Genomic DNA, 27,030 nt, shown 5'->3' on the forward strand with positions numbered 1-27,030 from the left:
AGCAAAAAATCTACAAAGCTTGTTTTCTGAATGTTTTATAATAGAAATCTCGTCTCAGAACCCCGAGGTATTGTTACAGGTGCTTTAGGGCGTATTCAGGGGCTGAAAAAGAATTTCAGTTATGAAGGGCATTACTCGAATATCTTTAAAAAATTGCTGTTTCTTAAGTCCCAGCGCACATTACTACGAATATAAACAAATCGACATGGAATGTCACGTTTCGTAATATTTTTGCCTTCCAGGTATAAAATTATTTTTATGTATTAAATGCGTCTGAAAGAGCTTTTAATAATATATTGATCTGAATATAACTTTCTGTTATGAATCAAATTTTTACTAGTCTGTTTCTGCTGATTCGATTTGTCTTTATGTAATGTAAGCTGGCCTTAATCGTCAAAAATTTTACATTTATTTGATATATTCTTGTTAGAATGCGAATACAATCATTTGACATGCACAAACGGTTCACTGTTGCCAGACCATCTGTGCCATAAGCTCAGAATTCTGGCATCAAGCCCTCTGCCTCTGTTCTGCCGACACCATTCGTTCAGCTGATTCAAAGTTTCCAATGAATTTTCTCTTATTGTTCTTCTTTTATTTTTGTGAATGCGTTTGCTCGTGTGGGAGGGTGGATTTCAGGCGCCTGCACTGGCCATCATGTCAGCAGAAGTGCCCTGGACATCTTCCAGGACGACACCGATTACTTTTCCCTTACAAAGCAGAATGTATTTTGCTACGTAAAAATAACTGACGATTTAGTACCTTAAGGTATCAGTTTTCTCACTTATAACTACCATTTTATCTGCCTCGCAATTGGTACTTGGAATTAATTAATTAAAATCTTAGTCTTCGAACATCATGCCTATTAAACTCCTATCTTAAGACACTAAATAGTTACATGATTAAAACAGAAAGGAGTATTTAGACATAGTTTACTTAGTTTCGATATGTATTCATTACTATTCGGCGTAACTTGGTGTTAAATTATTACATAATATATATTTGAATGTATTTTGTTAAATATGAATCGTATCAAAAATGTTTCAAATAAAAGGTTTACATTTTGCTTATATGCTTATTTAATAATTCACTTATTGTTTTTATTTCATTACACGAGTCCTTTTTTAATGCATTTATAAAGTTTAACCGGAGTTTCATGTAAAACGAATTAACCACTGTGCACTAACATTTGATTAAAGTTTTAGTGTAGATATCTGATGTCAAGTTTAATATAAATCTGTGAAATAGTTTCGGAGATGATACATGTGGACGGACAGAAACGACGTTCCCACTATAAATTCTGTTAAAAGTCATATTAATTCTGACTGTCTCATCTCCTTTTAGAAACAAAGTTTATATTACTCATCAAACAGTACCTTACTACAGCAATTGTTTCGCATGGCTTTAAAACTCTGTTCAACGGAGACTGTAAAGTTGTGGTCTATGAACAGTAAGCTTGTATCTAAAGTGCTGTAACTGTAGTTTTGTATTCCTTATTGCCATCATATTGATTTATCACCAAAAACTATTAAATATTGCAAGAAATTTTGTTTGTTAAATGCAGGAGAACTTTCTGCTTTATCCAACTTTAAAATTTTGTTTGGAATGCTGTTTTACTGGGAATAGAGCGCGATGTAGAAGCCCCTTGGAAGACGGAAGGATAAAGGAAAATAATAATACAATTTATGTTAGATAAATACATTGTGAAAATTTACCTTGAATTGAGTAGTCTCAGGATAATGTAGGCCTTACTGGTGGTTATGAACCTTCAGAAACTCTGCAGTCTGACTTCTCCTAGCAGAAATTTCACTACGCCACTACACAGTTCTGTACAGTGCGCCGTGATACGGCGGCAACTTCTCCGACATGTTGATGATGCATGTAGTCTAAACAGCGTTCTGCAGGCGAACTTACTCTTCGACCTTACAGTTAAATCGTTAGATTTCTCTCAAGTTCGTGATCTATTAAATCTAGACCGTAGAAAATTCAAACTTTTATGTACTTAGAGAATGTCTAAAAATACACCAAAGAAGCGGAGAAAATTGGAAGGCGACACTCTATGTTATTTACTGGATAGAAACTAATACCCTAGAAATACAATGGAGAGACAAATAAGCGTAGTGGAACCAGTAACGAAGAGAAAGAGAAGGTTAGATCGTATTATTAAGATAAGAACAAATTAAACAAAGAATGTGCAAACCAAAACCAACGAAGAGAAAATAACTGCATGAAAGACTGCAATGAAAACTAAAATGTAACGAGTGTTGGAATGAATGAATAAATAAATAAGCGCACTAGATTGATTGTCTGGTATATAATGCACTCTTCCGCACTGATTATTAGTAACAGTTACATCAGCATCAAAATAAACGCTAGGTATCCACTTTTGTTAGCGAAATTTCTTCCACAACAGATAGGATGGTTATCTGCTATGACGAGGCTTGTCCAATCAACCCACGAGACTCTTCATCCACATCAGCTGTAATAGTTTTATTATGACTCATTCTTCTGGGATTACATAGTAGCGTTTCCTCCACACGTTATGTAATATTTGTACAGCCACGACTCGATTTATTGAATCGGGCAGTGATATTTTCTCCACCTCGACTGTAACGGTGGTACAACGGGTCTCCCTTCTGAAATTAGGTGATTGCGTTTCGTATAAACCACATGTAGCCTAATCACTCGATTGTCATGGCATTCTTTTTAAAAATGTGGAACGTAATTGGAAGTTAATGTTCATAAATTAATGGATCTTAAAGTAGACCCATCGTAACAATAACAAAAATAAATAAATAAATGCAAAGGAAATGTATTGTTGTCTTCTGTAGTGGTCATATTTTCAGTAATTGATTTGTTTGAAATAAATGAACATCATGGATATTGACGTTATAAAATCAATATAAATCATTTGTAAATTATATTCGCTGGATAGAACATACACTTTTTATTGTTACCAACGAATATCGTTCCAACTACTACATCGGTTATAGCACTACAAGGTGGAGAGTACGAGAGTTGAACAGAAATCCAGGCTGGTTTTAGACATGACTCAGTATCATTAATTATGTAGTTAAGTGTGGGTCATTTAACAACGTAGTCGGTAGCTCAGACTGTATATAGGCAAATGATAGGATCACTAGTGAATAATCAATTGGAAAGGCTATGGAAATAAGCGATCATGACATAATTTGAAGTATTATCCAGGCATTTAATTGGAGGACTGAGGAAAATCGGTAACAATTCAACCAGGATATCCCGTCTCCGGGCCGATATTTGAATCCGGTACCTCCCAAATACGAATCAAGGCGAGCTAACCTCTCGGCTGCGACGTTTGGCGTCTCGCTACCGACGTATCCTTTTATGGGGAAATGAAGGAATGATAGAAAGGTAATTGATGTCGCGTCCTGTGCTAGCTAATAAAGGAGCGTCTGTAGTGGTGCCTTCAGTTGGCTTGGGTTGACGTGAAAGCACTTCCTGCAGTCGTTGATGCTCGAAGTATGTTCGTTGCGCTAATGATTATAATACCTTTGCACGGTCAAAACGCTATGACCCTAGGAAGGGGTGTTTCCTTGAAGCTTTGTAGCCATTCAGCTTTTCAAGACATTTCCAGCTATTATGAGACCAGAAGTTTAATAACGTTCAGAAAATTCCTCCATTTGACTCTCTTCTAAGTGACTTGCTTGCAGTTCCCATCTTAAAATTCAGTTTGAACTTTAAAATAAACTACATGTATTCTAAGAGACTCTTCCCTGACGTTTTCAGTTCACAATATTAATTTCTTGTTTTTCCCACGTGGTACATTTTGACGTTCATTTCATCCTTCTTTATTCGAAGGTTTTAATAATGTGGAAATAATTAAAATAAAAACTACGAAAGTGAAAGAATAACGAAGATGAATGTCTTGAGACTGAAAATGTGAATGTACACTTTACCTTTGTATAAGTGATGCTGAGACCAATCGATGAAATTATTGAAACTCCGCGGTGATCCATTTCAACTACAAGACTTGGAATCATATCTCGCTCATAATGCTAAACGTCGGCTGGCAAGATTACCCAGCCTGGATAAACGGGAAGCCCTAAAGATGGATGCAGTAGGTTTCTCCGAAACATTTGTATCAATCTACAAGTCCAAACGGCATCACCACCCACATCAAATCATCCTAAATGGTCGTGAAGTTTTCAGACAGCAGTGGACGATGACGCACGCCGTTAAAAGAACCACAGCAATGATGGATAATATATAAATAAGTAGGAGAGGAACCAAGAATGTTTGCCAAGATATCAGGAACCCAGACCCCTCCATTTCTGCGTTACAAAAGAGTTAAGGCAATTTTCTATTGGCGAACGAGGAAAACTGGGGAGACTGGACTGTGGTGGGGTCACTTTCGCAGAAACTGCAGTGCATCAGGCTAAAAGCTTTCTGTTTCTGCTGTAACGTACACTAGAGGTCGTATGAGTTACATTTAGTACTTAATACATGAAATTTCGTCTTTATTGATGATTTGTTACGTTCTACTCTGTGACGGGGAAGAACACTGTTGACAGCGGTGTGTTTAATGTAGTGTAGCGTACATACGAAACGAATTAGTGATTGTGTTGTGATTTATTGTGCTGACGTGTTTTGATTAACGATTGACATGTGAGCAGTCAAAGAAACGCTTCTCAACAAATTTGGAGCTGGAATCAGAATCCACCTTCTCGCGGGTACTGAAACACCTTCACAACAATAGCGCAAGTGTGGTTAGTTTTCCCTCTTTCGTGTGTACTGAACGCCGCGAGTAATAAATTTAATATACGAAATTTTTGTTGGTAAGAGGACAGATGCGTTGAAAACTAACACCCACTTAGAAATTAGCGTTTAAATTCGGAACGTCTGTCTTTGAAAACAGCAAGAAACGAATATTAATTAAATGCAGTTAACTTACAAATGTATTTCAAATAAGCATAATGCATAATATGACTCAAACGTGGGATTTACGTTTTTATAGGTAATGTATACTGTATACGTTTTTGGCCTATTTTCCCTTTTTTTTACCCAAGCTTCGGAAAGTTTCAGTTTTTTTAATGTTATGATTTACACGATGGACAAAGTCCAAAAGAACAGTTTCACGTACTGTGGACTTTGATACAAATGTAATGGTGCATACATTTTGATGTTCAATGGAAGAGGGAGAGAGGTAGTTGTGGGGGGGGATGATGGTCCATGTGTGTACAGTCAAATAGAAGAAGGATGCTTTCTGATTGACAGGAGGGGATTTCCAGATTAGTTTGTTTTTGTCCAGTGACTTGAAATGGAGATAATGGCTGCATCAAGTTTGCTAAATTTGGTCGATACCTCGCATCTAGTTCCGGAGTAGATATAGTTGCAGAGCTAAGCTCTGGCGTATCTAAACGACACAGAAAGTAAACGGATGGAGCTAAATAAAAATGGTGTTATACTTATGCAAGATACACTATCCGTTACCGAATCGGGACAGGCAAAATACATACAGCCATAGGCATACTATTTGTTTCTATATTTTCAAGATATATAAAATAAATTTACAGGTTTCAAAATGAATGCTATAAAAGTAATACTAAACGTTCCTACGGGTATCCTCCTTGAAATGATGCTGTTCTGGGTTTTATCGGAACTACAATGGGCGAAACTGCTTAAGCTGGTAAAGATATTCCTTGGCTAGGTACGTAGTTACTCAGCTACTTACTTGTTTGTTTGGTTAATTATTTGCTTAGGAAGAAATTGAAACAACCGGGAAGCTGTCGTAATGGGTTTCTTTCGGCTGGAAATTCTGAGGAAAAACCACAAAATCACCTCAGTTCTGATTCCCTCTCTCAAACACGAGAGCTGACTTCCTTTATACCTAGTACAGTAAAACCTCTCTAACTTGGACACTTGCGGTTCCACGATAATGTGTCCAACTTACAGAGGTGTCCAGGATAAAGGGAAAGGAGAAAATCATCCTTTCAAATTGTGGTGTAATGACAATGTGGTAATTGTAGAGTATTATGGAGCCCTTCCCAAAAAAGGAAATTATTGATAAGAAAAATCAAAAGAGTAAATTAAATTTTTACAAATTTTGTTTTCACTAAATTAAACTGGAAGGGAATACTTTACGTTTACCGACAATGTAATCTATTTACTTACATAATCTAACTACTGTAATTTATGTTAACACTGTTTAACTCAGTTACAAGCACAGTACAGTACAACCCCTCTATAACGCGGTTCGCTATACCGCGGTTCCAGATATAACACGGGTACCTCATGTCCCCCATAGTGCAGCGAAAAAGAAAAAAACGTTCATCAATTATCCTTCACACAGAACTCAAAATTATATTAAAATGCAAGCCAAATTAATTATTTATTACTTTTTCCGTAAAAATCAATCGTAGCATAGTGAAATAAGTATGTATACTCTTAAATGGCGATAGTCTATCAATACTGTACGTACGTCCTATTTTTCTGATGCACTCCCGTAATAACGCGGGTTTACCCCTGTCCCCCGCGACGCGCGTTATAGTGGGATTGTATTGTACTGACAAAGTTAAAACTGTAACAGCAATACGTACTGTAGTCCAGTGAAGGGTTCAACAAAAGAATAACTATACACTTTCACTGCATTCCATTGATGTGTTAAATGTCTCACACCCTCAACCATAAGCTAATCTTCAGGTAGAAGGCATTCATCAGTCAGAAATTCAAAATAACAAAATACTAACTGTAAACGTTTCCCATAAAAGCATTGAAGCTAAGTGCACGAACCTGTCCAACTTACAACAAAAGGGGTGACCAAGTTCCAGGATAGAGGGGTGTCCAAGATATAGGGTGTTGTGGACATGTAAAATTATAGTATATTCGCCGGTTCCAATTAAAAGTGTCCAATATAGAGGGGTGTCCAGGATATAGGGGTGTCCAACTAGAGGGGTTTTACTGTAATTTAATTAATTAATATATATTTATATTTGCAAGACATACACACTTTAATTGGCAGTGATGTAGAAGGAGTGGCCTATTTCGACATGCTTACTGAGCATTGGTCTGAAGAGACTGAAAAGTTTATAAAACCCCTAGAGCGACAATCCAGATCTCACCTCTGGAATGTTGACAGCAAAGTTCGTAGCAAATGTGAAGAATGAAATATAAAATCTATGAAAGACACGCAAAGAAACCCAGAGATTTAAAAATATTTTCAACTTCATTTTCGGAGGCAGAGCCACGACATTGCTGGTAAATTCAGTAACTGGCTCCGAAACGACAGAATATCTTCATAAATGAAGCTTCATTGCATCGTTCGATACTTCCATTCTAAACATAATGTGTTCGAGTTATCTCTCAGTATTGTACTGCAACACTGTCCAGTTTCTGGCGCTGATAATAATAATGACAATGGTGGTAGATATAACAATGGCGTCCAAGTCGCCTTTCTGCTCCGTACATAAATCAATTTATACAGCGCGACAGCACTTTCAGCTGTTTCTTGCCGTGTGATTGTGGTGCCCACGCGCATGGCTTTCGACATCACTGGATGCTGGCTTAATGTTTCGGCCGTCTCGTCTTCTGTAGGTATAACAGGAAACACACAAGTGCAGTTCGTTGAAATGAAAGAGGAAGGCAAACCCCTTTACCGTCGTTCACGGTGCAGCGTCTGCCTTTGTATAACGAGTTTTCGAATGTCATTGATAAAGCGACCAGCACTTCAATATATATCACGTGTAAATGTGTTCTTAAGAGATACGATATAAGCACGTGTTTTCATAATGAACTTTCAAAACGTACATATTTGTACACAAATGAATTAACACATTTTGTGTGTTGGTAATAATTTTACAGTTATTATTTATATTTTATTTATATTTATTTATTTAGTGTTCTGTCTGACGACAGGTCCATATGAACAGGATCGTTCCATCCTTTTCTCGGACTGGGACCTGTTCATATACGTTCTTGGCAGATGATCCAGAAGTGGTTTGCCATTGCCTTCTTCTGTGTGTGAATGGAGTAATTGTTGGGATGCCACGGAGAAACCGGGGAAGCCCCCGGAGGTAAACTCCGTGTTGCCTAGACCACCCTTGCCCAACACAAGTTATAAATTCGGGCACCGCCGGGAATCGAACCCGAGACCCCAGGATTACAAGGCCAGCGTTCTAACCGCTAGACCACCGCGTGGCTATTATTTATATAAACAGCATAAAACAAGTGATCTATGTAATTGATAAGCGTTGTATTTATTTGAAATAACGTGTTTTAATGACATTTTGACGAACTTCGTGCTTCAAAGAGTTATACTTCTTGATAAAACTACTTGCATTAATTGCAATGATAAAGATACTTAGTAGAAAACAATAAAAATGTTCACAGCATCGTTCCATTAGCCATAGAGGTATTTTATTTATATGTGAGAATGGGTTTTGAAACTTTGGTAATATTTAAATTATTCCATTATTTACCATGCAGACCGCCATATCCTTCATAATTTATATTGCTTTCATGAAGTGTAACTTCCTCCATGAAATATGGGTTTTTGCATGTCCCAGTGTTTATGTGATAAGGCTATAAGACATGTAACACCAAACAAAGTGGCAGACAGCAGTAAAGCGTTAACAGTTCAAATGCTCTGGTTTAAGACATTAAGTAAGAACACTTGGACCGAAACTGTCAGTATATAGCACAAGGAGTCATGCCCAATTTTGTGACCCACTTTACATAAGAGTATTCTGAAACAACAGAGATTTTAACTGCGTCTCACTGGGTGTGGAATATTTCTATGGTCCAGTAGTTTCGAAAAAAACGTCTTTGCCTCAACGAATCCTTACTTAGGGCTTTTGTTTAAACATCAGTGCATTTAAACTCACGAATAATCGTTATCCAGCACAAAATTATTTTGTATTTGTTTTTAGGCGCTTGTTTAATGAATTGCAAATTATATCTATTACCATCGCGATATCTGTCCACAGGTAATAATAACTTCAGAATCGCTGGACGGATTTAAATGAAATTAATATCGGCTAATTTCACTAAGATTAGTAGGATATGAGGTTCTCACGGCTACAAGAACTAAGATGACTGTCTACTGGATTGTAGTTCCTTGTAGTCTTTCAGTTCAGTTTAAATTTTATGACTGATAATCCATTGGAGGTAGGAGTTAAAATTTTGAATTGGGACAGGTAGTAAATATACTTAACATTTGTGCATGATTCATTACTTTTCATACGAACATCCACAAACATGGCGACAACTCTGAACTTACTTCTTATACGTCGACGATATTCTACAAATATAAATTATATACAGACTGCATGACGGAATTGTACATTTAATAATGCTCTACTGTTTCTAATGTCCTACAAAGATTGAAGAATTATAAGCAAAACAGATATCGTGAGTTATTTAATCCCATAAATTGATATATAATATTCAATATTTTGGGGTCAGAGAGCTGGTGTAAGGCTTCACCTGAAACCCCAGAGCATGAAGTAGGGTTAGTTCATGAATGCGACATCGGGGAGCACGCATTCAACACTTGACGTAGCAGTAGCTGGTTTACTGGGTCAGGTTCTGATGCTTCTGCCGTTATTGATCGTCCCCCGCCCCGTATCTGAGGACCCTGCGCGCCAACCATAGCCCAGGAACACATGATTTTACACCGCAACCAGATTCAAAACATTTATCTGACCCAACAAACTTACAAAAATTCTTAAACTGCTTCTAAAATAACAAAGGTTGACTCCCATTGACGTAGATATTACCTTACAACCATACTACTCATATGTAAAATAATTTTGCATGTTGTTTTGTGTGGTTGTGAAACGTGGCACCGTACTTTGGGGGGGGGGGGGACGCCAGTAGCACACTGAACGTCACAGTGACACGCTGTAGGCCTTTAATCTCAGGAATTGAAAAAAATCTAAGTAAATAACAGTTAAAATAGCTGTCTTCCGGGTTGTCATCTCAATACTCAACGCTGTGAGAATCTTGCATTTTACATAAATAAAAGTTTTTAGAATCGAAATGTCTATTGGTCATTAAGGGACGAAACATGAGAGCATTTTGGGGTATTACATAACGCTGAAATTTGTTATTCATATATTTACCTACTTTAGATAGGTTATAGAAATATACTGTCATTTGTTCACAGTAATCATCATCAGCGCCAAACCAGGATGTTATAGCAAAGAATGCAAATGTCTTTCAGTTTGTATATGTATTGCCGAGTTCATTTGAAAAATATTATTACATTTACATATTGAAATATCCACACATACACATACGTTTTCTTTATTGATACCAGAAAATACCTCGACATTTCAGGGAAAATACAGAAGTGCTTTATTGGAAAATTCGTTCTTTAGAAACTGATAGTCGTTTAACTGGAAATGTTCCGCTTTGTATCGAGACCGATTATAAATTACCGGGCTCACGAAATCCTGTCATTGCGTTTATCCTGAGCTAGTGCACACCCTCACAGCCTGCTTTACATGTCAAAATTGTCCTTCCATTCACTCCTGGGTCTCCCACATGTTTTCTTCAGTTCAAATTTTCGAACAAAACAGTTTCGCACTTGTGTCTCCACGCATGCCTCAGGCCCTGTGTCTCTTTTCCCTTGTTTTCGTCTTTAGTTGTTCTTACTCGCAAAACTAATTTTACAGACGTTAAAAGACAGGTTCAGCTGAGTAGTAAAACAATAGTACAAGGACAAATAATATAACATATAGAAATGGCGTGAAAGTTCAAGAAATTTCACAAAAAGTACTGTCAAAATGTACAATATGAAACCTACAAATTATGGAAAAGAAAATTTAAAAGAAAGTCTAATTGTAAGTAACGTTATAAAATGTTTGCAAGCGAAATATATTTTGATCAGTGTTATAGCCAATGACATTGGCAGCAGAAACACATCTGGCTGAAAGAATGAAATTGAAACCTCAATTTTCTATAAATGTAAAATATGATAATAGGTCATTGACAGAATCAAACATGGAAGAGCAGTTAATATTGTAATAATATTAGATATTAAAAAAATGTAAAACTGTCACGGTACGCGTCATGTAGGCGCTAAGGGAGAGAGATGGTATAGCTCCTACTAATTCTCAAACTCGGCGCTAGGTGGGGGTGAGTGGTCAGTGTTACTCACTGGCCGCGATTTACCACGGGGAAAGTACCCCTGTAGCCATTAGGCAGCTAAAGTAATTTAGCATATTCTAGTGCCCGAAAGTATTAATATATGAAGTTTTTAAAATTATCAAAATATATAGACTAAAACTTAGAAATACTTGTTTAGGTTGCACAATTTAGATGTGCGTTCAAGATGTCTGGACTATAATAGGTCAAAACATGTTTTAAACAGAAGCTAAATCAACAACGAAAATTCCATACTGTCTCCATAACATAAGAATCATTCTTACTACGGTTGCGAGAATTGAGGTCATAAGCTAGCATCCTTTATGTGCACGTTGTCTCTAAAAGACGTAATCACGGCAGCGACTTTGGTGGCAGATTGTTAGTTCTTCGCCGCGAAGCTAACGGTGGTAATTTTGAACACCTACACTAGATTCCCTAATTCACCAAGGGCCATTACTGACGTATATAATAGTTTTGTTTTTTAAATGTCTTTATTTTAATTGTTGAATGTGCGTATATGTCTTTTTCTTTAGATCTTCTATGTAAAATGGAATAGCCGAATGTTTCACATCAAAACAAGAAACCACCAATGAAAATATTCTAATTTGCAGACTGGCGCACTTACCGAGTTACGTTAAATGGGTGTTTATTAGGTTATATAAAATTTTACAACTGCACAGATGATTATACAAGTATTATTGGATATTGTCCATTGCATTAAGTGTTTTCCCGGCATAATAGTTGATTGTTATACCTACAAATTGATCACCTTTCTTTCATTTGTATGTTACTGGCGACAGTTGCGATCAAATTCTGAACTTTTCCAATACTAAGGTAGACAAGTGAAGTAGAACAGACCATTTTTAGACCAAAGCAGGATATTACTAAAATTGCCTGAAAGGAACAGGATATGATGTTGACTGGATTCATCTGGCACAGGATATGGACCAGTGGCGGGCTTTTGTAAACACGACAACGAAACTTTGGGGTCCTTAAAAGACCAGATGAGCAACTGTTAGTCTTTTAATACGAAATCAGCTCCTTCGAGTTCTTTCATTAGTTAGGCCACCAGAAACTGGAGTACGTATACTGTTAAGGTCATGGCAGGTAAAACATTTTCGTTTGTATGTTTCTTTTACACAAGAACAAATATGAGAGAGTTTGAAGGCTACGGTTGCATACAGAGAAGAGCTAACTAGGCTCTGCATTCATTACAGACTCGAGGAACATGACCTTTATTTTCCATCTCACCACCATCTTGTTGCCTAGCAACGCACTCATTCATGGCGGCTTTCCTTGAGACGAAAGACGCCAGGCGAGCGGAGCCCGATATGAGGACATCTTGCTTTCTGTGTGTCACAAGCCAAACCAGAGTTCGATCGACACATACTGAACTTCGATAAATCGATATTAAGAACAGTTGTAAATAGTTATAGGAAAATCGGTCGTTTCCGGAAGCAATAAATAATATAATAATTTTTTCATTAATTTATGGTTCTCGTAAATCACAAAAACGTTAACAAACGAGAGTGGATAGCAGGCCTTCAAGTAGGACATGCAGTTTTCAAAACCTTCTGAAATGATTGGTATTGATGTTCATATGTACACAAGAAGGTATGCAGATTCTTACATTAAAAATAGCAAGTCAAATCTACGACTCACAGGTAAAATTATAATTTGTATTCGGGAGGTCTTTGGTTCTAATCTCGGCCCGGAGACCAGCTATCCTGACTGAAGTTTTTCTAAGTCCTTCCGGGACAATGCCGGGATATTATCTTCCTTCCACATCCTGTCCAATTCATTACTCACTGTTATCCTCTCATTCGGTACTGTATAGTCTGTCTTCTGGGTTGTAGCGCCGTAATTTAGTCGTAAGTGTCTGGATATAACTCGAGATTGTTTTTATCTGAGGTTTTCTGTTTTGTGTTTTTGCAGGTTGGCAGCAGCGCAGGAGGCGGCAGCACAGCAGCGGTCTGGTCGTGACTGCTCGCCCGCCCCCGGCCACAGCATGGCCCCACACCCCCAGCAGCCCCACGCCGGCGCCAAGGGGCCGACCTCGCTGTTCTTTCTCAGTGAGGACAACCCCATTCGGCGCTATACTCGTTTCATCATAGAGTGGCCATATCCTTTAATTGCGCAACAAACACTGCCCGTATCTACGGTGAACATTAACTAACTGCATGGACCACAGTCCTTCTTGTTGTCCAGCTAATCAAAGAAATTCTCTGTCTTATAGGACCCCCGAGATTAATTTTTGTGTACAAGAGCCCGCCACTGAACGTCGTACTAATCAGATGAATTTAGTTTATATTATCTCGTCGTATTATTTTAAAAATATATATATTAATATTATTCTATCTAAGCCTAGACCACGAAAATGGTCTTAGACATTACATTTTCTCACTGAAATATTGCATAATATACTGCGTAACGAAAAGCTTAGTAATATTATATGTTGGGTTATAAAATCCCTGAGGATGAGATATACCGGGCATGTATCACGCATTTTGGGTTTACGAAACACATAAATCTATTAATCGGAAAACTTTGAAGACGCACACCGCTGATATATGGACTGAATTCGTCTGGCTTAAAATAGGATCTAGTGAACAGGGCAACGTCGTGAGAAAGTAATATTTTGTGTGATTATTTGATTTAATTATACAGGTTTGTGTAAAAATAACAGCAGTCTGTTTTCTTACAATTTTTGTTCACTAATGCTCATTTTTTAATTGTGCAATCTTATCTAAGGAAACAGAGCCAACAGCGAGTAGATGGAAGACGCGAGACAGACGTTCATTGGTGTATCTTCTCCATTACGCCTGGTCATTGTAGACATTCCATTATACACACGAAGCACGCGCGGTTGCCTTCATCAAGGGACTGAACTGAGTACTTCGCCTTACTTTCGTTTTATCCCTGAATAGCACTGAAATATCGCCAGCTAGAGTCTGTGTTACCTCTTAAATACGTGTGGGTCCCAGAATCTGCCCAAACACGGTTGCGGAAAGATAAATCCTTGCCCTGGCGACATGAAATTCAAAACCAATCATTAAATCTCCCTTGAGCACGAGAAGCTAATGGTTGCTCTGTTATTCAAAAATTCCCAGATTTTTTTATAGAACCGGAATGTTCATTACACTGTTCAGAGGAGCGCGTCACTGAATTCTATTGTGATGAAGACGAAGCCAGTTCACGTCGTTACAACCTATTACCCTGAGATCCATTTAGTATTATCTGCTATATATATCTCGTCCTTCACTTGCATGCTATATATTCCACTCATTTACCTCTTTATATTTTAATTATCCAAATAATATTTGGTGACGAACAAATTACGAAACACCTCATTATGCATTTTCTATCCTCCTTCCACTTTGTGCCTCTGAGGTGCAAATATTCCCGTCATCCTCTTTTCAGAGATCTTCAGTAATTTAAACTGATGTGGAAATTAACTACTTTTAATTCTGATAGTAACATTTCATCCACAACGGATATACAATAAACAGAACTGTGTTGTACATGTTGCTTTATTTGGAATACTGCAGAGGTGTTTTTGTATCATTAAGCTTGTGGCTCTAATTCGTGGCTCAATACGTAACGGCAAAGAGGGATTGGATATTTAAACAACGTTATTTATATCTCGGTCGCTGTAATGAAAACCCATCATATGTTACAAAAGCCTGACGTACAGCAAACCCCTTTCTTTGTCTTAATATAACCAATATTTGGAATTGAAACACATCGGGTGAGTTTCGAAAAATAATTTCCGTCATAATCTATTACATTTGTATCCATTCGCTATCAAAAATGCCAAAACCTCTTGTCATTTTTTGTCAAAATTCTGCGTAGTAGACGTAGACCTACATTACATGTTATAAACCCAAATTTATTTTTGCTTAATTTGTTGTTCATTTTGAATATCAAAATATTAAGTAGGTGCAGACCTATGTGAGTCGTTTCACAGATCTTAATAAAGTTTTAAAGATATATTGTTTAAATCTTGTCCGTCTAATCACAAGATTTAAACAATATATATTTATTATATCACAATATGACGCAACTTTACCATCTCATGAAAGTTTTAAAGACTTAACACCGTTACTGACACTTGCAGGTTGTATATCAGATACTAACAGGAATTAAATAAACCATAAATAAAACTTGGGCGCAGATAAGTAAAAATATCGTGGAGCAGAAAATTATAGATTGCATTTTACTGTCTCAAGATAAGGTCAGTGACGTCCGGTGGACTTTCTGGTTTCGCAATGTAGGTAACTTATTGATCAGCAGACTGCCATCTCGTCTAAGAAGATTTATTTTGTTAGGTAGTTAGTTAATCAGGCAGATGGCACGTATATACAGGAACTAAAGACACCGGTAACTTGACTAAGTCTGTCCTCCCAACCAACTTTATACTTTTCACATGTATGTATTTGCTATTGTTTTCTTAAACATCTCCCCTTACTTTTATTATAATGATTGCAGTATTACCACTTTCTTCCTTTTTGTAATGTATATCTAAATGTGCAAGCAAATTTCAAACATTTGCTTCCTTAACTGTAGCTGTCACTCCGTTTGAGTATGCGGTGCTGCTTACCATCATTGCCAATTGCGTGGTCTTGGCATTAGAAGAGCATCTACCGTGCAAAGACAAGACCATTCTGGCTCAGAAACTGGTAAGTACTGATACTTGTTCTTATAAATGTGAAATGTAACAGTCAGAAAGCACATAATGAAACGAGTAAGTCGATCGCGCGTATTTTGTAATGTTACGTAACTCACTGGTGTGGATAATGTTTATTTAATGCTGGTGCAAATCCGTTAATCCACATGTTTAACTCTTGTTTCTAACAGCACAGAGTCCGAAATTGTTTTTATTTGTATTTCGTTAACTACTCTACATATTGAAAAATGGTTCACGTAAAAGTTATAGACCGGAACAAGGTATCAATCATGTCAGGCACATTAGTCGGGACGAATCTTTACGTTCGACGTCTGTTATAAGTGGTAAAACTCTTGGCGTAAAGTGAGCAGTCAATCAGGACGTATGACGCAGTAAGTGGGACACGACAGTTAAGACAGACAGGTGTCGGCTGACCACGCAGCAAAAGGCCGTGTTGCAGCGTGTGACCGATCCGTTGAACCGAATGAGGAATGCCACTCCTACATGAGCCCGTTTGTGCTGCCACGAGGATACAACAACGCGATGGAGGAAGGCGCGAACATCAGTGCCGAGACCTATATCGGAAGTCATAGCCCCGTGTTAAACACGTTGGCGGTCTCATGTAGCAGCTTGTGTAGTCGGGTACCTAGCAAAACACTACCTGCTTTCGAACACTTACAATATATTATAAGTTAAACATTCCCACAAGCTTTCGTAATAACCTGGAGGTCATGCCAATATCTGAAAGCCTTTTGCGCCGCTGATTAAACTGTTTATTGACAGTTCTGGAGATTAGGTGGTAAAGAATGGTCCACGTGCTTCGTAGATTATCTCCTAGAAACTATCAAATTCGTTAAGAATTAATGCAGATTAAGGATGTTACGGACATCCGGTGGTTCTGTAGTTACAACAATGAACTGTAATATTATTCAATTAATTCTTTTTCTGTTCTATTTATAATTGAATCAGTCCTGTTAAGTTAAATTTGAGCTAGCTAGAAAAAATAATTTCTCGTTGTGTAATAAACCAAACCTGAAATTGGCCATGCATGTCATACACAGACGAAACAAAATTTAAGAATTCTTATGAACAACAACCATTAAATAACTTTAGTGATGTTATGATCTGCTATTTATAAAATAGTGTTCTATAAGGAGTTCAGTTTTTTGTTTTGTTTGTTTAATACTTGGGAGGTCCCGGGTTCGAATCTCGGCGCAGAGACCGGCTAACCTGATTGAATTTTTTGCGTTCTTTTCCTCAGTCCCTCCGGGAAATTGCAGAAATAGCGCCTTAAATTAGGCCACAGCTTTCAGTTTATCAATATAGTCAGTCAACGCTATAGTGTCTGAGCTGCTTACAGCGTCTTGAAACAAAACAAATTCATTTTTTCCCATGTTCTGCCCATTACAAGTTTCATTATGTATCTACCCAAACAGGATTAAAAATGCGAAATAAATGCAGAATTCCCACTTATTTTTATGATTATATTGGAGCGTCATGCCGTGAAATGAACTTGCAAGCTTTGCTATCCGTCTACACATTACCGCTTAATGTCTCAGTATTTAGTGCATATACGACGACTAGTTTCGTGTTTAGGAACCCGAAGAATTTAATATCCATCCCAGTCAATTAGAGCTATCCAGTGCCAGTCGATAGAATCAGTAATATGCAAGGGTAAATGAAAACCTGAAGATGGTTTCCTGAACCCGAAACATGTCGTTGTATGTGAACTGAATACTAAAGCATTATGTGATGTGTGAAGAAGAATATTAATTATAATAATTTTTATCCCATTAATTAAATAAAGGAGTAAACTTACTACATTGCTAATCAAGTTGTATTTAACTAACTTTTGTTGTGTTCAGTCATGGGTACCTGAAGAAGTTATAACGTTGGTCGAAACAGTTTCGCATTGCACTGCTTCCAGGAATGTTCCGCCCCCACATGTGTCAAGTAACAGCTATATTTGATGTATTTTCCTTGTTGTTGTCTTTATCTGAATTTTTATATTTCTGTTACTCGTTGAAGTTTTGCTTCAAGTAACGTCTTTCTCAGTAGTAGCTAATAACCATCAGGATGCATTGACACTGGTAGTATCAGAACCCACTACTGAACATGAACGTGAGAAATCACTCATCTTCACAAACTGTTTCATACGTCTTGTACTAAAAGAAATAATTATTCTGTAATCCGTACAGCTGTCTCTAACAGTTTAACTGTGATTTCTGTATTTATATGCAACGATTTACTAAGGTATTTCTTTCCTTATGTTTCAGGAAAAAACGGAGGTCTATTTCCTCGGTATTTTCTGTGTTGAAGCATCCCTCAAGATCTTAGCGCTAGGTTTTGTACTTCATCCCAAATCGTATCTACGCAACATTTGGAATATGATGGATTTTGTTGTAGTTGTCACAGGGTGAGTAATTATTCACAAGTAATTATTGTTAGCTTTATTTTATTAATACATTTGCCTTTGTATTCATTCAGTGCGGTGCTGTCCAAAAATTTTCGGACTTCCTTTGTTATCGCAATAGGAATGGTGTTAAATAGTTTTGCCGATAGGTGATGACAGTATGTACTCTCATCAGCTGTTCGGAGCTATTGTCGCTTGTCTAGCTCAGTGTGACGAAAGGTTCCATTAAGTGAGATGCTGTTGTTTATGATTTACGATTTTTCTGGGATGATATGTTTTGAGAACAACGGGTTTGCATCAGAATTGACCCGACTTTCCATTCTAAGTTCGTCACGGGATAGGAGACACGGATTTACGGATATGACCGGAAGAAAAGCCTTTAATCTCCACGCTACTCACGATTCTTCGAATGGCAAGAGCATGTTGATTGTGTTTTTTTATACAGACAGAACGTTTACCATTAATTTGACCTGTAGAGGTGTCCTACAGAGTGTATGGGAGGTTGTGTTCCTCTGACAACCAGGAAAATGGTGGAATGATAATGGGTTGATGCGTCATGACAATGCTCGTGCTCACACTGCCATCTCTGAACTAAGGTCTGCATACCGATCACTGAGATCAGACTTTCAGTTATTTCTTTTCGTCCAGAGACTAAAATTGAATCCCAGGGGGTAGAGATTCGTTGGCATTTTGAAAGCGCAACAAAAATCTAAAGAGGCACTTTCAGAGAGCATGAAACAGGTGTTACAAGTGGTTTTAGCAATGGCATAAATCTTTGACAAGGTTTATCACCGCTCAGGGGAACCAGTTCAAACGAAGCTCCGTGAAGTAACCAGTAACTTTATCTCTTTTTGTTTCCTTACTAAGCTAACAGTACGGAAACTTTCTGATAGCACCTCACTTGCCTTAATCATTACTTCATAGTAAATAGAAGATTCATACTTCATGTATTATTTGTAACTTTTATCCTTGTTTAATCGCGTATAATCTTACATCCTTTGATTGTAGTAATATTATTTCTGAAATGATTGCTCATGTTGCTTAATTTGAAAGCATTTTTAAAAGTTTTAATTTTATGTGTTAATATGATGGACCATTCCTTAATATTATTACATTTATCACAATATTGATCAAATTCTCATTCAGCATTTAATATGATAATTTATTCAATTTTTAATTACCTGTACATTGTAATGTTAGATGGCAGATGTAGCAACTGTGTGGGTATTTTTAGGTCCATGACATTATTTGCCGAGTCAAATGTGGATTTGGATTTGCGGATGCTTCGATCTTTCCGCGTATTGAGACCATTGAAATTGGTCTCAAGAATTCCAAGTAAGTTGGTAGCAGCTTAAAGAAGTGCACCAACTCAAAACCAGTCATTTTTCCCTCTAGATTAGTCGGACGTTGCCTTATTATTATTAGTATTATGATTATTATTGTTGTTATTATTATTACTACTACTATTACTATTATTATCATCATCATTGTTACCATGTGTTTGTGTTTATGATGGAATGAGCCCTGTTACATTTATGTGTTTTACTTAACTTAGGTGCAGTCCACAAAGCTAGATGGAGTATTTAAATATATGTGATGTTCCTTTTTTAGATTTAGACTATGCCTATAGTTGTTGACAACAAGGATTTTCCATAAATGTTGTTTCATAACACTTAATGTAGTCAAAGAAATTATTTTTTTCTTCATGCACATTATGTGTAGCAGTGATTTTCTTATTAGTACACTTGGTAAAAGAATGTCACTAGTCCTACACGTTTCCTTCCATAATTATTAATTTTTTTAGAAATTCACATTACTTTTATTTTTTGGTACAATCAAAATGTTCTAAATTAATCCTGTCCAGCAAGTCTGTAGGTAATATAAAATGTGATTAAGAATAAACTCAGTTTTATAACTAAATTGCAGGCAGATCCATATCATATGACTTAAAACATAATAGTTCTGTAATTTGATATCCATATGGTGACCTGTGTATAATATAAGGAATGCTGGTATAAAAACAACATTTATGGAATCCTGTTTTTACTTCCAGTTTTACAAGACTGCTATGTTACTTTACAGTGATGCTGTCTGCGTAGTGTGCTCTTGTCAACTGTAGCCAGTTGTTAACATTTAATTCAGTATTGGCTAGTGGTTGTAGCAATTGAGAATTGTTCTGGCTGCTATGTGGAGGGAATGGTTGTTGACGTTGGTATTAACTTTGTTTACTGATATCAGATTTGAAGTTTTTATGACAGTGAAAATCTAAATTATGGCGTTCATGGTTTTGACCCTGTATGGAATCATGAATGGTTATCAGATTTTTTTTGAAATGAGTTGCATTTATCTTCAGAGTAGAAGAAGTCAGACTCAAGAAGTTCCTCTGAAACTTTCATAACCACTTATGAGTATACATGGTGTCATAACACAAAAGACCATAACTTAAAATTCTTTATTTGTACTCAAAGTTGGGGGTTAGGCTGTTCAGTATTGATTTAAAGTCTGGATGAACAATGAAGTTAAATTTATAAAAATATTTACAGCCTAGTAATTGACTTATTATTAGGCATATACATTTAAAACTAAAATAAGACCAAAATGATAACATATAAGGTAGCATGCAGTGTTTATCAGCAAGGCTCTGAATTATAGAATTCAAAAACAGCTATGTCAGGACTCGAGATCATTGGACTTGTAAAGAAGTCAAAGTATTCCTTCGAACTATCAGGTTTTATGTTACTTCACATTCTCTTGTGCACATTTCAAGGTTCAATATTACATAAGTGTAAAATGGTCAATACTAAAACTGCATCTGTTGTGAGCTCATTGCAGTCCTGGACACCAAAGATTACTGCTAAAGTGTTATAAAATCAAAAGCTTCTATGTGTGTGTGATGAAGCCATCTGTGCAGGTGTGGCATTGCTCCTCCTCCTTTTCCATCCTAAGGCAGTAAGTCAAGGTTAGATGACTCCAGATCAGTCTTATGCACACTATTTATAGTGTGGTGAGTCAGCACGTGTCTGTATTAATTGTTGTGTACCATTTACTTTGTTTCATATACTGGTGGAATGTCCACTTTATGAAGCCTTTGGATTCCATCTGATTGTCTTTATCTGACACTTTTGGTGATGATTGCCATAGTGTTCTTAATGTTTTAGCTTTTATAAATGCGTTGGGACTTGCCAGGTCAATTTAAAAGTTATGGTTTTGTGTTACTTCAGATTTGTAATATATATGTTACTTTTCATTGGGTAAGACACAAAATTCTTATTTTACTGATTTTAGCATCCCTTGCTTACGAGCACATTTACACTGTCACACCTTCTTATAGCCTGGAAAATGAAGTTTTAATGGAAAACTCATAAGTTTTAGGAACATCACTGCTTCAATTCCAGTTTGATGGGCAAGCCTGTATATGTTATTGTTATATTGTTTTTGGTAATGATATTACTTGTTAGTAATCTATAATGCTATGTGCATCTTTACATGCAGGTAAACTGTACCAGTTTTTCAGACACTTTTTATTAAATAGAAGATAGTCGCAAATAACCTTAAGTGACATGTCTCTAAGCCCAGAAACAAACATAAAACAAGTAGCCTTCTATCCAAAGGGTACTGAAAATTCTTGTATTGTGGCTGGAGCATGATGCTGACAATTCACCTTCATCTAGTTCAGAGTTTTTTTATCTCCATGCCTCTTGTATGCTTATATGGCGCATTACCTTTGCTAAAGGCCTGAAAATATATTTTTTTCCCTATAGTATACAGTCATGTCTAAATGTTGATTTCTCAAGACCTTTTAAGTATTGACGTAAAGTCAGTGACTTCAAACAGATATCCATATATTTTTTCATGAAGAAAGATCATTTATAGATGATTAAATGTTTTGATACTGGTAATGAGGTCATAGATTTATTTTGTTATATAGGGAGATGATTCAAAAAAAGAAAAAAAACTAAGATGTTACAGGAACTTGCTTAGCTTGTAATTTTAATTAACACATTCAGGAGGAACTAACTAAACATTTTTACTGTTGTTCATTTGGTGTAATCCTAGGGCATAGACAATATAATTTGAATTTGAAGGAGTTTTAAAACCTTCACGTGTTTTTCTTTATGTAGTTGAAAAAGTAATGCCAGCTTACCATTTTTTACTTATTCTTTTCATTTCTGTTTTATATATTGCCATTCTACATAACTTATATACAAGTAAATTGGATTAAAGTAGTTTGATATACATGTGTGTAGTTTCAGACATAAACTTTTTTAGGTACTTAAGAAGTTGTTCATCCAGATGTTTACGGAGTACTGGTACTTCCATCTGCTTATATTAATTGTGCTATAAAGTTTGTTTATTCAAAATTAAGGTAACTCACATGTAAACATAATCTGATGGGTCAGTATAGCACTTATCTTTGTGCATATGAAAACAGTAAACATTATATCCAGTATGCTTCCATGCTGAATTTAGCCTTAATGAAGTAATACACACCATGGATTTTATTGAGACAAAATTGGTAATGGGGATAAATTGGAATAGCTACTACTGACACAAAGAGTGATAAAAATATTTAACATTGTATCAAGCGATTTAGTGTTGAATAGCTACATTCCTGAATCCACGGTTTGGCACTCTCAATAATATCACTCAGTACTGAACCAGATTTGATTTCCAGGCTGGTTTTCTCATTTAATTCTTAGTTAGAAGCTTGCTTATAATAACATTTAACACAAATATTTGTTATCCATAAATTACCAGGTCGTGAGATTGTTGTCAGTTAATGTTTTAGATGGATCTCTAGAGTAATGATTAATATTAGTTTAATTTTCCTTTTTTCAGGAATTGCATATTTACATTGGTTTTGGTCAGCGGCATGTGGGCAGCTTTTAGTGTTCTCCATTATTGCAACACTATTACTCTCTGCTAGTTTAGCAAATTAGTGTTTAGTTGTAGTGTCTTTGATTGGTAATGTTTGTAACCTGCAGTCCATTATGGTCAAATGTGTTACCCATTACATTCATGCTTAATTATTCTTCTCTTAAAGTTTGTTACAGGAAAGTAGTTTGTTACAAAATTAACTAAGTAATCTTAGCAGGGATAAATGCATTTTACAACTACAGTTTTAAATTCTAAAATTTCATTTCTGTATTTTGAATGTACACAAATCACATATGTGGTCTAATATATAAAACCTGAAATATAATTCTGTCTTTTATGTCATTTTTGTATTTAGGCAGTTCTGAAAACTCTTACATTTTCTCTGTTACTTGAGAAGTCTCAGTTGTTTGTCTTGATCTTTGATGTGTCATGACTTACACTAAGCACTTCTGAAATAAGAGTAATAAATAATACTATCCTACTTGATTCTGGTTATGAAAGTACAGTGTGGCATGATTATATTCTCTTAAATCTTTTAACATATTTGACCAAAAATGAACACATTTTAGGTATGGAGTTGGCAGCCATGAATGGGGTGTTAGTGCTAACTCTTTTAACAGTAGTTTATATTTGCTTAGTTTTGTTTAGTTTAGTGATAGATCTAGTCTAGTTGGGACCTAGATCTAACCTATTCATGTATTAGTAGCAGTTTGTGGTAGTGATAGGAAGTAATTGCTTCCACAGGTTCATTACACAATTCCCTTATAATCAAGATATGGACATGGATCTCCGTACTCTCAGAGCTATTCGGGTACTCAGACCCCTCAAACTGGTGTCAGGAATACCCAGTAAGTAACCATTCATTATATGTGACATGGCTTCGTTTGGAAGTACCAGTAGTGTCACAAGGAGCATTGTACATTGTTGTCATTTGGACTGATATTGAACATTCCTGTTAACATGATATTGCAGACATTTTGTCAAAAGTTATAAATTAAATGTTTTACCATGACAATAATTTAATCTGAAGATATTGTCAGATCTCTAACTAAAAATAAAATGTTATTTAATTTTCATGTGCAACACTCAATATTGGCAGTAGAAACATTTTATAGAACAGTGCCTGCAGAGTTACACTGTTAAACCTCATTTTCACAAAATAATTGTAAGAAGAATTTTTGCAAATTTGGAATCTTTATTGGATTTAATTGCTTTTTCTAAATGTCAGCTTTTGCATAACACAACTAATCATTCTGCGTAATTATCAGAAACTGTCAAATCAGATCCTGTTGGGTCTTATTATTATGTACAGAGTTGTTACACAGTAACTTGATGCTTTTCATTGAAAGACCATTTCTTTAGCTAATTTTGTGTTACTCTGTAAGTTTTAATTTCTCTGTCTAATGAATATCAGTGACTCACTGCTGAAATCACAAAGTAACTGACCTTAAACTAAAAGGTGTCAGATTTGGGTTACCTATGCCTGCATCAAAGAAATATTTTATATCTATAATTACTTAAAAGTTAAATAGAAATGTCTCAGATTTATATATGTATTAACAAGCCAAAATATATTTCATATAATTCTTTTACAAATTATTTAAGTGTATAATATAGTTTGGGTATGCATGGTTATTAACATTGTTAGATTACATTTTGAAATATGTGTTTTAATTTTATGCTTAGAAACTGAGACTGTTGTCTTTCAAACAACACTTCAAAAATTGTATGGTTTCTGTGAACTAACTGATGTTAGATTGCAGCATCCATTTCAAAGAAAAGAAGTTAATGATTGCTCTCATCTTATGGGAAAGATTAAATTTATTAACCATTATATTGCATGTATGAGTGGCATAGGATTCCTTCAAGTCTTTATTATTGAGACCTCACAACCAATGTTCCCATCTTGTTTAGTATTAAATTTGCAGTTTGATGCTGAGGTTCTGGTACAGATTTGTTTTGATGTAGCATATCTTATTACACACATCCTACATGTTCTGTCAGTCATTTCTTAACAGCACAGATTAATAAGAAAAGCTGTGCAGTTTATTTTCCATTTAATTAGATCTTAACTGATAACTAAGTCAAACTAAATATGAAATTAAAATTAAACTGCATCATGAGTTCAGAGGATTTGGGAAACCAGCTGTTGCTCATAATTACAATGTTTTTGTAAAAGTCAAATATCTTTTGATGTGCAGGCCTGCAGGTGGTGCTCAAGTCTATCATCAAGGCAATGGCACCACTGCTTCAGATTGGGTTGCTGGTACTGTTTGCAATTGTCATCTTCGCTATCATTGGGCTCGAGTTCTACTCAGGTGCTTTGCACAAAACTTGTTATAGTGTCGAGAACTTGGGTAAGTGATTGACTCATAAATCACATGTGATAATTCACAGGTAAAATATTTGGTAGGGAATTGCCAATGCAAAATTGTGTGCAGCAGCTAACCATGCAACCTGCATGTGCTTGTCCAGAGAAAGTTTACTTGCCCATTTCAGATTCTAATTGAAGCTTGCTTTCAATTTCTGTGTTCATAGTCCTTTAGAAACGTCTTATGTATTGAGATATATTTTTAAACATGTGTGTGGTGATATTCTTAGTTGTGACACCATTTGTAATTGTATGTGGGTACCAACATTTCAAAGGAACAGGGCTGAAGATGGAGGCAGCATGTTCCTCTGAAACACTGGTGTCTGTCTACAATTCTGTGTGACATCACAATCTAGAAGACCATCATAAACTTCTTCATTGTTACAACAACCTCAGATCTCATTTTTTAAACAGTTTTTAATATGATAATTATTTAACAAAATATGAAGAAAACTTAATTTTGATGTACATAGTGCACGTCTGCTAGATGGCTCTGGCATTCAAATCAGAACTGAGTAGAAATTGTGCAGTCAGTGGACTGGTTACTCACTTCTCACAAATGCACACTTTATAGACTAGGAAACCTCCAAATAGGAGGCGGAGAAGACCCACAAATGGGTTGTAGAGCCAAGGAAAAACAACATTTAGTGAGAGTGGCTTTGGTTTGTATCTGCAATAATTAAATATCTAGGTCAGTGATGCATGTAAAATCACAAATAATGCTTTTTGAAAATATACAAACTTAAATTTGGAATATGCCTTTCTCCTCTTTTATTTATATTAAAATAACATGTTGTACAGGCTTTGCTGTAGTTCCAGTACAAGAAATATCAGTCCTCTTAATCATGACTGAAAACTATATGTAATAAATACTTTGCTAAATCTAATTCAGAGCAAACAATGTATATACTTTGTGTATAACAAGGTATTGTATTTTCAGATGAGATTGTAAAAGAGGGGGAGATGGCAACACCGTGTAATACACATGACAAAGCTGATAATGCCCCTACTGGCAGCTATGTGTGTGATGCCAATATTTCCATCTGCCATGAGGGTTGGGAGGGGCCTAACTATGGAATCACTTCATTTGATAACATTGGTTTTGCCATGCTCACCGTTTTCCAGTGCATCACTATGGAAGGCTGGACCTCCATCTTGTACTGGGTAAGTTATGTAAATATCATATGGGAAATTTTACAGCAGTTTCACTTACTGTGAAGATAGAAACAAAATTTCATTACACTGTGGGCTCAGTATTTTGAGACAAAACTTTTTAACATACATAGATGTAGACATCTAAAATTGTACCACAAATTATTTTCCTGAAGATCCTAAGTCAGAATTTTATTTTTTGAGCTTAGTGAGTCTCATTTCAAATGTTTCGTTCACTCTTAATTTGTAAGGAAGTTACGATAATAATTGTAATCATCATCCAATGAGTAACATACTATCAGATAAACTTTTGTAATTGTTGTATTTGGTAACAAAGTAGAGTTGCATAATTTGAGATTATTATTCATAGTGACTATAAATTATTCACCACATTTAAAACATTCACATAGAACAGAGCATAAGAGA

The 27,030-nt window shown here is 36.0% G+C and overlaps 1 protein-coding gene across 23 annotated transcripts in view; it reads left to right on the forward strand.

The window, feature by feature from the left end:
• Positions 1-27,030, forward strand: part of cac (calcium voltage-gated channel subunit cacophony) — a 289,078-nt gene that overhangs the window by 139,657 nt on the left and 122,391 nt on the right. For 22 of the 23 annotated variants that reach the window (XM_087350471.1, XM_087350513.1, XM_087350455.1 and 19 more), the window contains 6 exons: positions 13,060-13,244; positions 15,697-15,803; positions 18,067-18,206; positions 23,826-23,929; positions 25,283-25,438; positions 26,393-26,616. In XM_087350471.1, coding sequence (XP_087206597.1) covers positions 13,060-13,244; positions 15,697-15,803; positions 18,067-18,206; positions 23,826-23,929; positions 25,283-25,438; positions 26,393-26,616 — 916 coding nt within the window. Of the gene's footprint in view, positions 1-13,059; positions 13,245-15,696; positions 15,804-18,066; positions 18,207-19,446; positions 19,539-23,825; positions 23,930-25,282; positions 25,439-26,392; positions 26,617-27,030 lie in introns of those variants that run through there. The other variant, XM_087350553.1, reaches the window with a different exon arrangement.

The sequence above is a fragment of the Zootermopsis nevadensis genome, unplaced genomic scaffold (genome assembly GCF_977971745.1).
Source record: "Zootermopsis nevadensis isolate Lab colony 2312 unplaced genomic scaffold, Znev_1.0 Znev_ptg000002l, whole genome shotgun sequence".
Taxonomy (NCBI): Eukaryota; Metazoa; Arthropoda; class Insecta; order Blattodea; family Termopsidae; genus Zootermopsis; species Zootermopsis nevadensis.